Genomic DNA, 14,589 nt, shown 5'->3' on the forward strand with positions numbered 1-14,589 from the left:
TTAATCATTTACGTCGCGGTACGCGAGTGCCGTTTGTGTCGCGCGTGTTCGAGTATTATCGAAGTCGACGCGCGGACGCAACATTTTGGGGGCTCGTCCGGGATACGACGGAGTGGACGATTTTCTGGAGACGAGTTTCTGGAGAATTGTGTGTTTCTTTTCGTCTATAAAAAATGGAACACGAAAATTCGCCGACGGCAGGGGTTTCGACGAGAAACAGGAGTCGATTGACTTCAACGGCGGCTACGACATCGGGACCATCATTGGAAGCGATTACACTTAAAGTGTCCGTTTTTAAAGAAAGGGGGAAACTGAATTTTGTCGAGCTGTTTGGGGCAGGTTCGACGCGAGACCGTGAAGCCCCAATAGAATTACAGAGTTATTGTTGTAATTATAAAAATGTTAGTAATAATACTGGCACTAATAATAAGAAATTATTTAATTTTAAAGGATTTATCGATGAACAGTTATGTAATTTTAAAATTGATACGGGTTCGGATGTGTCTCTTATCAGGAGTAATTTTGTTAGAATGCCTAGGCGGCGGATTCCTCTTGATAATTCTTTTCATTTGAAATATCCCACAGGGGAAGAAGTTCCCGTAAAATTTAAGGTAATCGTGATAATTAGCTTGGGAAAATGTTCTGTAGAATTTCCGGTTTTTGTCGCTGATATAGCTGAGGATTGTTTATTGGGGAATGATTTTCTGTCCATTGTTAATTTGGAAAATATTTTTGAGCCAATCTTTGGCGATTCTAATGTGGGGGAAAAGGAAAAGTTTTTTTGCTCACGCATTGAAAATTGTGTAGATGAGGTTCCTCCATTTTTGAAAGAACTCTTTCAGAAGGAATCTCAAGATTTTTCAAGTAAACAGAAGGATATTTTTGCTCGATTTTTGGTAGATTTTCAGGATATATTTTCGGAGGAAATAGTAGCTGGAAATTGTGATGGGGTGGCGCATGAAATTAATGTGAATAATTCTAATCCAATTAAGCAGGCTCCCCGACGAATTCCGTTGCAAATGCGGGAAGAAGTCGATACAATTATTGAGGATATGAGGCGTCAAGGTGTAATTGAAGAATTGCAAAGTCCATGGGCGTCTCCTGCGGTTTTGGTAAAAAAGAAGGATGGGACGATTAGATTCTGTGTTGATTACAGAAAATCTGATGGAAAAGGTTTTGGAAAAATTATCCAAGATTTGTCTAGCCTATTTAGATGATGTAATTATCTTCGGTTTCAAGGAGATGTTGGATCATTTGAAGCAAGTCTTCTTGCGATTACGCTCTGCCAATTTGAAGTTGAATCCGAGGAAGTGTTCTTTTTTCAAAAGGGAAATTAAATATCTCGGTCATGTTGTTTCTGAGGGAGGAGTTACAACGGATCCTGAGAAAATTTCTACTGTTAGGAATTGGCCGGTGCTTCGGACCAAGAAGCAGGTGCGTCGTTTCTTGGATTTTTGTTCTTATTATAGAAAATTTGTGAAAGGATTTTCTTTAATAGCTAAGCCATTATTTTCTTTGACCGAGAATTTAGCAAAGTTTGTGTGGACGGAACAATGCGAATCAGCTTTCCAGAGGTTAAAGAAATGTTTAATGTCTTCTCCTATTCTATCTTTTCCCAGGAATGAAGGTCAATTTCTTCTGGATACTGACGCCTCAAACCATGGTATTGGTGCAGTGTTATCTCAAATTCAGGACGGCTCAGAAAAAGTTATTGCTTATTATAGTCGTGTCTTAGGTAAATCAGAAAGGAATTATTGTGTAACTCGGCGGGAGTTACTTGCTATTATAGATTCGTTAAAGTCATTTCACTATTTGTACGGACGTAAATTTGTGATTAGAACTGATCACATTTCTTTACGATGGTTGATGTCATTTAAGAATCTTGAAGGTCAAATGGCACGAGAGTCAACGCCTTGGAAGAAGAGGACAACGATCAACCCATTTAATTTGGAAGAGCCCTCATTGATTGCCGGGACGACAATTTTGAAGAGGAGGAGTAGTGTTGCGTCCCTGCGGGTCGTCTAAGGCGGTTATTCTTGAATCTGCTGTATTCGTCTCCGGGAGAACGTTGCTAAGCGTTGTTGTTAAACAACGGCGGACATCTTGGGAGAGATCGGCCATCTGGAGTCTCGCGACGGATGTCATTACTAGAATTATTACAAACTATTTAACAAACATTATAACATACCGCGAAAAATCAAATTAAAATTTTAGATACTACGATAACCTAAACAACCTAGAAAATATACTGTTATAGCCTAAAATGGCTATAACCAAATTATTATCATTTTAATTGTTAGTATTATGAATTATTAAATATTAATATATATTATTTAATACACGCCTTCCGACTATAACTCGGAACCGAGGAAGGAATATAGCGTTACGAGCGCGAAACGCTGACGTAACAAGCCACGTGCAGGGGGTACTTGATCACGAAGGTTTGAAGGACGACACTTCGCAAATGCAAGCAAAGAAGTTCGACTTTAAACTTCCTTAGCTTGCACCTTGGTCTTGCCTTCCGAAATGAGCGACATGACCATATATGGTCATGTCACTAAGCTATCCTCTCCGAAAACTAATCGAAGCGGAGGTAATAAAATCACCCACCGCTAACGAATGGCAGTTACAATAGTTAATTTATACAGGGCAGTCGAACTTGTTAAAAAAGCAGCCACGAGACGGATAATTGTAATTACTAAATAGTAAAAAGCGTGACAACTAATCTCGCGACGACAAATGTGAGGCACACGCACGCGGAGCAACTCTATACCGCAATAAGCCAAATAGTTGTAGAGCGAGAAAAAAAAGATTTAATGTTTATATCTTGAAATAAATGTTTTTATTATAGTAAAACTATAAGATCATTTTGATCGGCAGAAGTCCCTGACAGATCCTGAACTTTTAAGTTTTTTTTGGCCAACGATTCTTAAATTCTTCTGTGCCCCCTTGAGGCACAACAATACTAGACTATAATATTTCTAAATTATTAAATCATTATGTTCGAGATTATACCACCGGGGAAACAATAAACGAACATTTTACAATAATTAAAGCGATGTTATCTGACTAAATCCGAGACACGAAGGACATTATAGAATACGATTGCGAATTGCAATTTAACATATCTTTTTTAAAAGTAAATTAAATATTTAATCACTTACTTTTCTGCAAGAAGTACAGCAGAGATGATGCTTCTTTTCAAGTTAAATATTGCCGGTGTATTCCAATTAGTCACTGAATAGATATGACATTGTGCAGGCGTAATAACGACTAGATGACCAAAGCCAAATTCGAGGTGCACGACACGATCGGAGATTTCTAATACTTCATGAACTTCGTTGCCAACTTCTTTAACTTCAATCACTTTTCTCCTTATCAACATGGCTTCATAATTATCCCATTCCAATCTCCTATAAAATTTATTAACATTATTTTATATTATATAATTAAAAGACAAAGAATATAAGGTTCATATAATAAGAATTTGCGACAAATTATCATCTCTTTATGATATTAACAAGGAACACTAGCCAAGTGTTCTTTTCTAATTTTGATGAGCTTTGAATATGTTGTAGTTTAAATTACAATAAGAGATATATTCCTTTATTTATTCTCTAATTCTTATTTTTCAAGGTGCTTTACATTTCAGTTATCCTCGATCAATTTAAACATGTTCTCGCGATACGAGATTATCTTATAATAAACTTCGTGGTTTTATTAAAGTTCTAGAGATGGTAATAAAGATGTCCTGCTCCTAAATATTCCTACAACAATATAGTATATAAAATCTCGTGCAAAGATTGTAACTTCTTATGCTGGTAAAACTTGTAGACAAATAAAAAAGCGAATTTCTGAACATCGCAACCATATGCATAGAAATACCTCACAACTCTCAGTCATAACGGATCATGAATCTTAATCACAAATTTAATTGGGATAATGTGGCAATTTTGAACAGTGAATCCTCACTCGGTAAGAGAGTTGTGTCCAAAATGTTCTTCTTTAAGCGAAAGAAAATAGGCTAAACCTGCGGAGTGACACGGAATATGTTTATATCATGCATATGTGACAATATAGTGGAGAACTTGCCAAATATTAAAAAGCTTAAATCTATCTTATTTGTCTGTTCATCTTTCTCTTCTCTGTTTATTTTACGACTCGGCGTTTAGGAACAAATTTACTAACTTGTTATTGTTTTTCATACTAGCGAGAGAGAGACTAGTGACGATTGCGTGACTATTAGGATATCATATTTTATACATGTGTTCAAGATTGAAACGTTGAATTTAGTCAATAAATTTAAACGGTAAATTCAACCGACAAATTTGAACGGTAAGAGCCGAAATCAAAACACGAGCAAGAATAAACATCGTCGCGATCAGCCGATCAGTGCGTGATCGAGTGATCATAACAAAGAAAAACTGTGACAAACACCTAGATTTTCGAACGTTCGATGCCGAAAGTATCCTATTATGGAAATCGGTCGATCGCAAGTCTTACCGGGCGTTAGTCAGTCTGCCGCTGACGACGATTCGAGCTGGTTGATAGCAATCAATCATTATTTCTTGGGTAGCATTATCTTGTGTCGTATTCTTGCTCGTGTCGTGTCGCGCTACTCATTGTCAAATTCGCGATCTATTCAATTTCAAACCGAAGTGTCTCGCTCACGATCGCATCATATTATCATGGCAATCAGTTGTTTATGGTTAAATCGTTTAAGCGTTTCGTTTGTTAGTGAAGATTGTTAAATTGTAAGTGGGGAGTTCGAGCCGATCGTTCACCGCATCGCGTATGTCTCGCGCTAAAAACCATCCGGCGTCCGCGCGCAAGATTTCCGTTCTCGCGAGGGCTTCTAGCAAGAAGCCCTTCAAGATTTCCGAAACGTGGAGAAGGGCAGGTCATCGAAGGACATTCAGAAGATTTCCGATTTTATTTTAGTCGCGGGACACGTGTCGAGGCTCGCTCCCGGTGTTTTCTAATAAACGTTCTTAAAACTACGCTCACGTGAGTAATTTTTCAACTCCTATTCCTCCAGCGAATCTATGGATTCGCGCTACACATTGCTTCTCGCTCAACTCAGAGCGTATCTGAAAGATTCGAGCGATCTCGTCGAGGTCGACTCCCGAACAACATGTTTTCTGCGAATTTTGGTGAGTTACTTTCCCATCTATTTGTCTCATATTACTTTCGGATTTTTTAAAACACATTTTTATATTACTGCTTTTATTCAAGAGATGTATTTGGATCCTAAGAAAAATTACATTGGTATCCCACATATGGCACCGTACGTTACTCTTTCATTTTGGCGGTACCTCACAACGATGGGTATTGTTGAGAAGATGTGCTCACTGGATTTCCCGAGGGGCTATGCACTAGTGAGTGCAATGAACAAGTGATTTCAGATTGAAGTTTGTATGTCAAGACTCTGTTCGTGAGTCAAGACTCATCGCTGAGCGGCTACGGGCGCCAATTTTCAATCGTTATGATTTGGACCGCTCTGGAGACGTACTGGTGATTTCGTCTCTCCGTGACAATCGGCACTGCATCCATTGAGCGAGATTCCAACATCGCTCTGGAGTCGTATGTACTGTGTTAGAGTGGCGTAAGGTGCGAGGTCTGAATAGCTCAGTGGTAAGAGCAGTTGCCCGGAAAGCGAAAGACTCGGGTTCGATTCCCGATTCAGCCACTTGTACCTCGCATATTTTTTCAGACCCGCAAATGTTGTTTTCTAACAATTATTTGTCGGGCTGAGGAAGTGTGTAAACGCCCTACACAGACACGACAGTGCCGCTGCCACGGAAGAGATGGATGCTTGGTTCGTGCCTCCTCCCGCCTTAAATCCCCCCCTCGCTTCACTCGCCTCAATCGACGAAGTCGATTTCAAATGATTTTATCGATTTCATGAATGCTTCAAGCAATTAGAAAACCATGTGATTTAATGTGATTTCATACGATCCGATCAGTGATTTCTGAAATCATTGAAAACACGTCGAGTGAAATCATTCATTTTCGATCGCTTAAATATCAGATTGGAGTAAATCAGGATCAAGTAAAGTCTAAATAAAAAGATCCGAGTTTTAAAATAAATTTTTATTTGTTGATAAAGATTTTTATCAATACGTAGACCACTTTCAGATATATCCGGCAAAGAAATGGTTATATGGTATTGTTTAATATTAATATAACCATGTACATCCATCGGTACAGACACTAAAAGTGATGAGTTTGGTGCAGTTTCATACCAATTACACAGAATCCTTATTTCTTTGGTATTATCTTTTACTCGCGCGTAATGACTCGAATATTCTTGTACTTTTTTAGATTTACCCTCTAGATACGCGAAATTAAGAATTAATCCTAAAAAACATTTTGTGCTATTATATTTTTTGAATAGACACCAGTCACCAATGTGAATCTCGTCATTTATTTTTTTTAAACATCTAGTGTCTTGTTTAATACCTTTCTTCATGTATTTATTCAATTCCGTCTCTCTAACGCGTTGCAATCGGTCACTGCTCAAATTCGACGAGTTGCGATCAAGAAACCAACAGATAGAAGATTTTCGAACTACAAATTCGTTGTTAAATTTATCTTTTACAACGACGAAGAGACTCTCAGGGCTAAGTTCTATGTTACATTTATTATAATTTTTTATCAGTACACTACCTTCGAAAGAACGGATAGTCCTGTAACAGTTCTACCTGAGGTTCTAGCTCATTTTCGTTCTCGATCATTTCCGTTCTCGATCATTGGTTGTGCGATTATCATGTATGCTAAACTAGAAATAATACCCGTTTTAAAGCTTTCTTCAATCTTGCCAGCGGACGTTGCCAGATATGTACGAGCTACAGGCATTCCATCGTTGTTCAATGGTAACACAAAACCAATAAGTTTGTTCCAAAGAGGATTAGATAGAGCGGAAGGTAAGCGTATACAGCGATGAATGGCATCTACCGAGTCTGATGCCCAATTACTTAGCCTCTTCTTGTTCAAATTGGATCGCAACTATTAAAATTTATTATGTAACACATTTCACTTTGATCAAAAAGTGACATTGATTGCATGAAATGAGTGCTTCCATCAATACGATTTCTATATCGCGTAATATCGGGAATGGGAGATATACAGTTAGGACATCAGACTCACGAGAGGGCACTGAAAACTGTATACGCAAAAATACATTACGCTTTTATGGGAACCTTCCACTCTATCTAATTCTATTTGGTTGGTTCCATCGGCTATCATATTGCACTCGATCGGTGATACGTGTCACATCTTCACATATCCATACAGTCAGGGATAAATTTCGTGTGACTAAAAATTCTTTTAAGTCTTTCAACATGTTCCTTCATATATATCACAGACAGAATTACCTATCACATTGCTTCGTTTATCGATTTATGTTCCATGAATAATTTTAGAATATTTCTCACTTGTTTATTTTCTCGAATTAGTCTTCGTAGCTTATCACACATCGGAAAAAACGAGTGCGTGGTTGATTCGGTCCGATCGATGAGTGCATTTTTTTCATCCGCTGCAATGCCCTAGTATTCGCATGATGCGATGGACGATTTCAAACGGTTTTCGTTGATGCAGTTTTCTTGTCGAGAATGTCCGTTTGATAACGATCCCGACTTAATATTCCCCCATTTTGAGTTCCCATTCGATTTGCGTTATTGCAATTTTAGACTCCGTCATGTCAATTGATGTTGAAGGCATGGTTGGAGGTTCTGAGACCACTGACTCGTAGCATGATACTTTAAGACCCAACTGAGTGACATCGTTTAAAACAAGATCACAATGAAAAATCATTCATTTACGAAAATCGAATACATTTCAAGCTCGTTAAAAAAAAATATTGCGTATTTGACCGCTCAATTTACCGAATAGAGGCAATTGTAAAATTTTGTGATCATCCGAAGCGACGCGACAGTGCTTTCCATTCTGTCTTTCCAGAATTACTTCGTTTTCTTGGTCAGATCCTCTCTCGTTTTTTCGTTTGATTTCTTGTGAATTGTGCAGTATGTTCGAGTTAGTTTTTTCAAATATATTATCAAATGGCCTACTTGACGATTTTCGATCTTCGCCAACTTTGCAGACGATTGGAGTTTTTGAAGAATAGACATTGATTTTCGTTTTTGAAGGTTTTTTCGTACAATCTTATCGTAACTGTGAGTTTGCAAATGTCGTCGGTAATTTGATACGACCCATTTTGCTCCCTTATCTCTGATATGACTGCACTTCGTTATTGTGATGAAATTAGAGCATACCACGCATTGAATTTTGGCAGTATACGTATACGATTGTGGCAAATCTTCATCCTGGTAAACTTCGACGACGGATACTGCAATATAAAGATTCGATTCTGAACTGTTCGTATTTTTTGGATCGCTATTTTCTAAATTCTCTTTCTTGAGAAGCGATATGATCAATTTCATTACTTCTGTACGCTCTTTTTCAATGTTCATATCCGGTACTGTAGAGGTATCAATTGTGCTGAGGATTGAGTGCTCGGATGCGCTCGAGGATGCGCTACTACCGCCAGTGATGAATTCTCGTTTCGATCGTCCTTTTGATGCCTTTTTTTCTCCAATCAATTGAAATGATACTGGTGGTTTTCAAAAGTCAGAAGATTTAGATTTGACAAAAGTTACAAGCTCGCCAATCAAATGTTTGTTGCCAATCATAAATTGAAATTTTTCTGGGCATTTATGGTATCGTCCATAAAATAGCTGGAGGTCAGTTTCGGGTTCTAAGAAGTCCTTCACGAAAAAATTCCTCCAATTCTTGAATTGTATTTGCGGTAATGTGACGAAACGAAAGAGAATTGTCGGAATTATTGAAACGTAAAATGTTTTTTATGTATGAAGGAACGTTGATGCTTGATTCCTTCTCGAGTAGGTTCCAGAAATATGTCTTATATTCTTTCTCGTTTTCGTCCTCCATTTTCTCATTCAGCTGTAAATGATATGGTTTCTTAATAAAAACGTAAATAAATGAGGATTCAAGGAAATATATCAAAAAAAAATTGATTGGATTTTTATAATTCCATTGATACAATAATTATTTTCAAACGAGATACTGGGAAAATTATCAGTAATATTGTTTTCTATCCTAATAATTTATGCCCGTAAATTTAACGTCATTTAATAAACCAAGACTCTGATAAATACTCAAAAAAAATATTTATTTCAATAACTAATGAACGATTCTCTATGATTGCTTTAAAATCTTTGTATACCTCATTTTATATTTTTTAAATCGTAACGGACAGTGACATTCTAATGAAAAATAAACTCAAAAATAAATAATATATCAAGTGAAACGAGGCGAACATTGAAAAAATTCTTTAAAATTATTAACCGTTTTAGTTTCAAAAATTTAAACAATACAAATGCTACTGCATCAAAACAGATATACATATCCTCAGATATATTTATTCATTTATTCATTAGGGGCGTTGGCTTTTTTTTTTAATAAATCTTGTACATGCCGGTGTATCTATGCATCAGTTCAAGCATTAGTTGAGGCTTTTGTTCTTTTTTCTCGGATAAACCTTCGTACATTATGGTCGCACGACAGCTACCTTAATTATTAACCTATGATTAATTCCGTTGATCAATCTATGTTATGGTTATAACGCTTTTAAAAAATAGCATTAAAAAAGTTTTAAATACAGACTGGTACGATGTGACAATGAACTTTTCAGACTCATAATTAATTAAACCTAAAACACACAGCTTAAACTTTTTTCAATTCTATAAATGATTATTTTTCGTCTACATATCAAAAAGTATAAACATAAATACTTCAACAAAGTAATTACAAATTGTAATGTATCCGCTTAGAGTTTGGTGGATCACGTGACCATGTATGGTTGAGCACGTGTATCACCTGTCTCAGTGTGTTACACATCGCGACGAGTCAGTCACGTCGTAGCTACCGATTCGTGCGGCTCTATTCTAGTACTGTAAGATTGTTATTAAAGTATATACATATATTATTCAAGAGTGTTCAGTGATTGACAGCCCCAGTAGATACACCACAAATCTGGCGACGAGGATAGCGGTGAAAAAGCCATAAACTAAAAGTAACGATTATTGTATACGGGAAACGAAAGAGAGTGGCACCGCGGAGTCGAGCGAATGTCGAATTCCCGTGATTAAATACCTATCGATTATATGAGAACGACATGGATTAATACACTGAGCAAATCGCGAGTAATTGAAATTTTAACACAGTTAAAATTAGCATTTGACGACAAAGCCAGCATCGACGAACTACGAAAAATAGTACGACGCCACGTAAGCGATAGCAATAAACGGAATCAAAGCAGCGTTACGGAAATCAAGCCGAAATTAAAAGTTGAAACAGACCAAACCGGTGTAAACGTAAACAAGTCGGAACACAGGATTATACATACAATGGCTGGAGACAATACGAGCACGAAATTGGAATTTCACCTTGGCCAAGACAATTGGGATACGTATACGGAGAGACTTGAATTATATTTTCTTGCAAACGATACTCCAGTAGGAAAACAAGCCGCTGTATTACTGACGAAAATAAGCGTAGAAACATACAAGCTAGTCCGAGATTTGTGCGCTCCGAATAAACCCAGTACAAAAACATTTGATGAAATTGTAAGCTTGATCAAAAATCATTTAGACCCAAAACCTTCAGAGACAATTAAACGACGCAAATTTCATCAAGCGCAGCAAGCGACTACGGAATCGGTGGCCGAGTTCGCGGCAAGACTTAAACGACTGTCGATGAACTGTAATTTTCCTGAGGCAAATGCGGCAATAAGAGACTAATTAGTATGCGGATTAAAGGATCACGCTACAAAAACAGCATTATTCCGAGAGGAGAACCTAACATACGACAAAGCGTACAAACTAGCTACAGCATTCGAAGCTGCGGAAAAAAACCCACAGCCACCGACAACGTTAAGGAAACAAAAGTATCAACGACAGAAATAAATGCGATCCATGTAACAAAAAAAAACAACAAAACCGAATTCAACAGAAAGGAGGTAATCGAGACGAGCAACGCCAACGATATAATAGCACGGACCAAAGGGGAAGAAGCAATCGTACAACTAATAATAACGCCAACAAAGATCGGACTACAGTAACTTGTTACTGTTGCGGGAAAAGCAACCACATGGCTCGAAATTGCACGCATCGATATCGAATGTGCAATATATGCAAACGAAAAGGACATCTGGCAGCAGTATGCAGATCTAAAGGGACAGCAGGAGGCAAATCGGAAGGAACAGCAGTACAGCACATAGAACCGGGAGAAGCGTCGCGGGAGCAACAGAAAAAGGAGTCAACAGAAGACTTCTTCATAGTACGACAAGAGAAAGGCAACGCAACAGCGAGTTCAACAGTCAGTAGTATAAGAACTGATAACGTCAATGTAAACGCGAAACCGATGTTTGTAAACGTAGTGGTAAATGGTATAGACGTAAAAATGGAAGTAGATACAGGTACGTACGTGTCCATAATATCGAAAGAAACTAAAGACAGACTTCTTCCGTTCTTGAAAATAGTAGAAGCTAAGTATAAATTAAATGCATACGGTAAAATTCCGCTAGAACACGAAGGCACATTAGATAAATTGCAGGTACAATTCGGGGGAAAAGAAGCGACACTTACAATGACGGTAATGAAGAGAAAAGGACCGACGCTAATTAGTAGGCAGTGGTTAAAAGTTTTCGGACTATGGCCATTGTCACTAAATAATACAAATGAAGTAATTAGTTGCAATAAAATCGATCCAGTAAATGTTGTAAAAGAGTTTCCGGATAAATTTCTAAAACTGTTCGGTCCAGGGACGGGATTATACAGGCTGAGTTTTTTAACCTGAAACTTTGAAATATCTCGAAAAATAAGCACTGAACGAAAAAAATGTTGATAATCAAAATTTAATCCTTCCGCGGGGGAAATACATTAGTGTTAATATTCGTCCCCCACCCCCCACCTCCTGGGGGGGGAGGAGCGGGGCAACTTTGAAATCTTAAATGGGAACCCCTATTTTGTATTGCAGATTCGGATTCTATGGCTAAAAGGACGTAGGGTTTGTCTATAGACAGCGAGATCAAAGGGGTAACGGCGGCGTGTACAGTGTGTGTAAAAGAGAGAAACAAACCCGCGAAAGTTCCGTTAACCCCGTGGCCCTACCTAGATAAGTGTTGGAGTCGTATTCACTCGGATTTGCTGGGGCCTGTTCACGGTCACATGTTTATGTTAATAATAGATGCGTATTCGAAATGGCCGGAAATTATAGATATGAACAAAAGTACCACGACAGCGAGAGTCATTGAAGAATTTAAGAATGTGTTAGCTAGGTTCGGTTTACCACGACACTGATAACGGCACACAATACACGAGCTCGAAATTTAAAGAGTTCTGTAGGAACAACGGAATTAAGCAGAATTTCACAGCACCGCATCACCCAGCCACGAATGGCATTGCAGAAAATTTCGTGGAAACATTCAAAAATAAAGTAAAGAAAATTATTAGAAGTGGCAAGTCACTTGATCATGCGGTGAATCTATTTTTGTTTGATTATTGTGCAACGGAGCATTGTACTACAGGCAGAAACCCGGCGTACGCGATGTATAAACGAGAACTTAGAACAAGATTTGATTTGTTAAAACCCGATGTAAATAATGACGTTGCGGATAAGCAGTTAGCACAAGTAATAAGCAAAAAGGGCAATCGTAATATTGATTTTCAGATTAACGACACGGTAATGGTGGACGATTTTAGCGTCCGTAACAATAATCGTATCAAAGGAAAAATTGTGAGAAAACTATCCCCAGCAACTTTTGAAGTCAAAACTGCGCCGGATAAAATATTAAAACGTCATGTAGACCAAATGGTCAGAATTACCGATAGTGACAATACTGTAGGCGAAACCAAACATCCTGTAAGCGAACCAGCAAAGACAGTGCAACGTTCGAAGTGGCTCGGAGCACAGTAAAGGGAAGGAATTGTAATGTATCCACTTAGAGTTTGGTAGATCACGTGACCATGTATAGTTGAGCATGTGTATCACCTGTCTCAGTGTGTTACACATCGCGACGAGTCAGTCGCGTCGCAGCTGCCGACTCGTGCGTCTCTATTCTAGTACTGTAAGATTGTTATTAAAGTATAATATATACATATATTATTCAAGAGTGTTCAGTGATTGACAGCCCCAGTAAATACACCACACAAATAACGAAGTTATTTATTCCCTTAATTACTTTAACTCTAATAGTTTGTAAGAATATTCTCAATTAAAATGATGTTCCATACATTCCATACAATAGCCCGAACGTACTCATGCGTAGTCGGTACTAATAAATAAACAGAGCTACACTACGGAAAAGAAAAAATTTCTACCATTTTTTAAAGTTAAATCCTCATTAATTTAAGCTAATCAAAAATTGAATATAAATATATTCATACATACCTGCAGCAAATAGTATCACAAACTTGATACAATTTACAAGATCCTAGACAAGACCGCGCACAACTGACTGACTGAGTCGAGCCTGAGTGTAACACTGATTTGGGTAAGAACGCACTGCTAGCACTGCGAAACGCGATGCGAAACGCGTTAGAGTCTGTTTGTTTTGCTTTTGTGGCCGCATCCAGAGACGCGGACCGTTAACCAATAATATCGAAACCGTCTACGTGATTTCGGGTGACACCCGTTTGGACACGGAACGATTGGACACCGCTCGATTGGACACGCAGTATTGGACACGGAACGATTGGACACTGCACGATTGGACACCGCACGATTGGAAACTGCACAAATGGTCACCAAATTATTAGACAGTGCACGATTGGACACCGCACGATTGGAAACTGCACAAATGGTCACCAAATTATTAGGCAGTGCACGATTGGACACCGCACGATTGGAAACTGCACAAATGGTCACCAAATTATTAGGCAGTGCACGATTGGACACCGCACGATTGGAAACTGCACAAATGGTCACCAAATTATTAGGCAGTGCACGATTGGACACCGCACGATTGGAAACTGCACAAATGGTCACCAAATTATTAGGCAGTGCACGATTGGACACCGCACGATTGAACACTGCACGATTGGACACTGCACGATTGGACAACGTACGATTGGACACTGCACGATTAGACACCGCATCATTGGACACTGCACGATTGGACACCGCACGATAGGAAACCGGTAATTATGCATAAAGAGGGCACAAGCAGAAGCATAAATTTTAGTTTTAAATCAGAAATAGGTATGGGTTAGGTTATATCTTTCGGAAGTAAAACCCCACCGTAGGGGGGCGGAACATACAGCCTCCACACATATTCTTTTTAATGCGAAGTAAGGTTCTTCATAGGTTTACAACTTTCCACGCGAAGCGAGGTTCAACGCAAACCTATGAGTCTAGTTTTTTGATAGTGGAGCCCCCGCGAAGGGGGGGGGGCGGACTGTGCCCACTGTGTCCAATCGTGCAGTGTTTAATCGTGCGGTGTCCGATCGTGCAGTGTCAATTGATGCGGTGTCCGATCGTGCAGTGTCCAATCGTTCCGTGTCCAATACT

The 14,589-nt window shown here is 38.5% G+C and overlaps 1 protein-coding gene across 1 annotated transcript in view; it reads right to left on the bottom strand.

The window, feature by feature from the left end:
- Positions 1-14,589, bottom strand: part of LOC115239624 (intraflagellar transport protein 80 homolog) — a 95,834-nt gene that overhangs the window by 64,769 nt on the left and 16,476 nt on the right. Inside the window, exon 4 of the mRNA XM_029814232.1 lies at positions 3,165-3,413. Within this exon, the coding sequence (XP_029670092.1) occupies positions 3,165-3,413 (249 nt within the window). The remainder of the gene's footprint in view (positions 1-3,164; positions 3,414-14,589) is intronic.

The sequence above is a fragment of the Formica exsecta genome, unplaced genomic scaffold (genome assembly GCF_003651465.1).
Source record: "Formica exsecta isolate Colony F162 unplaced genomic scaffold, ASM365146v1 scaffold392, whole genome shotgun sequence".
NCBI lineage: Eukaryota > Metazoa > Arthropoda > Insecta > Hymenoptera > Formicidae > Formica > Formica exsecta.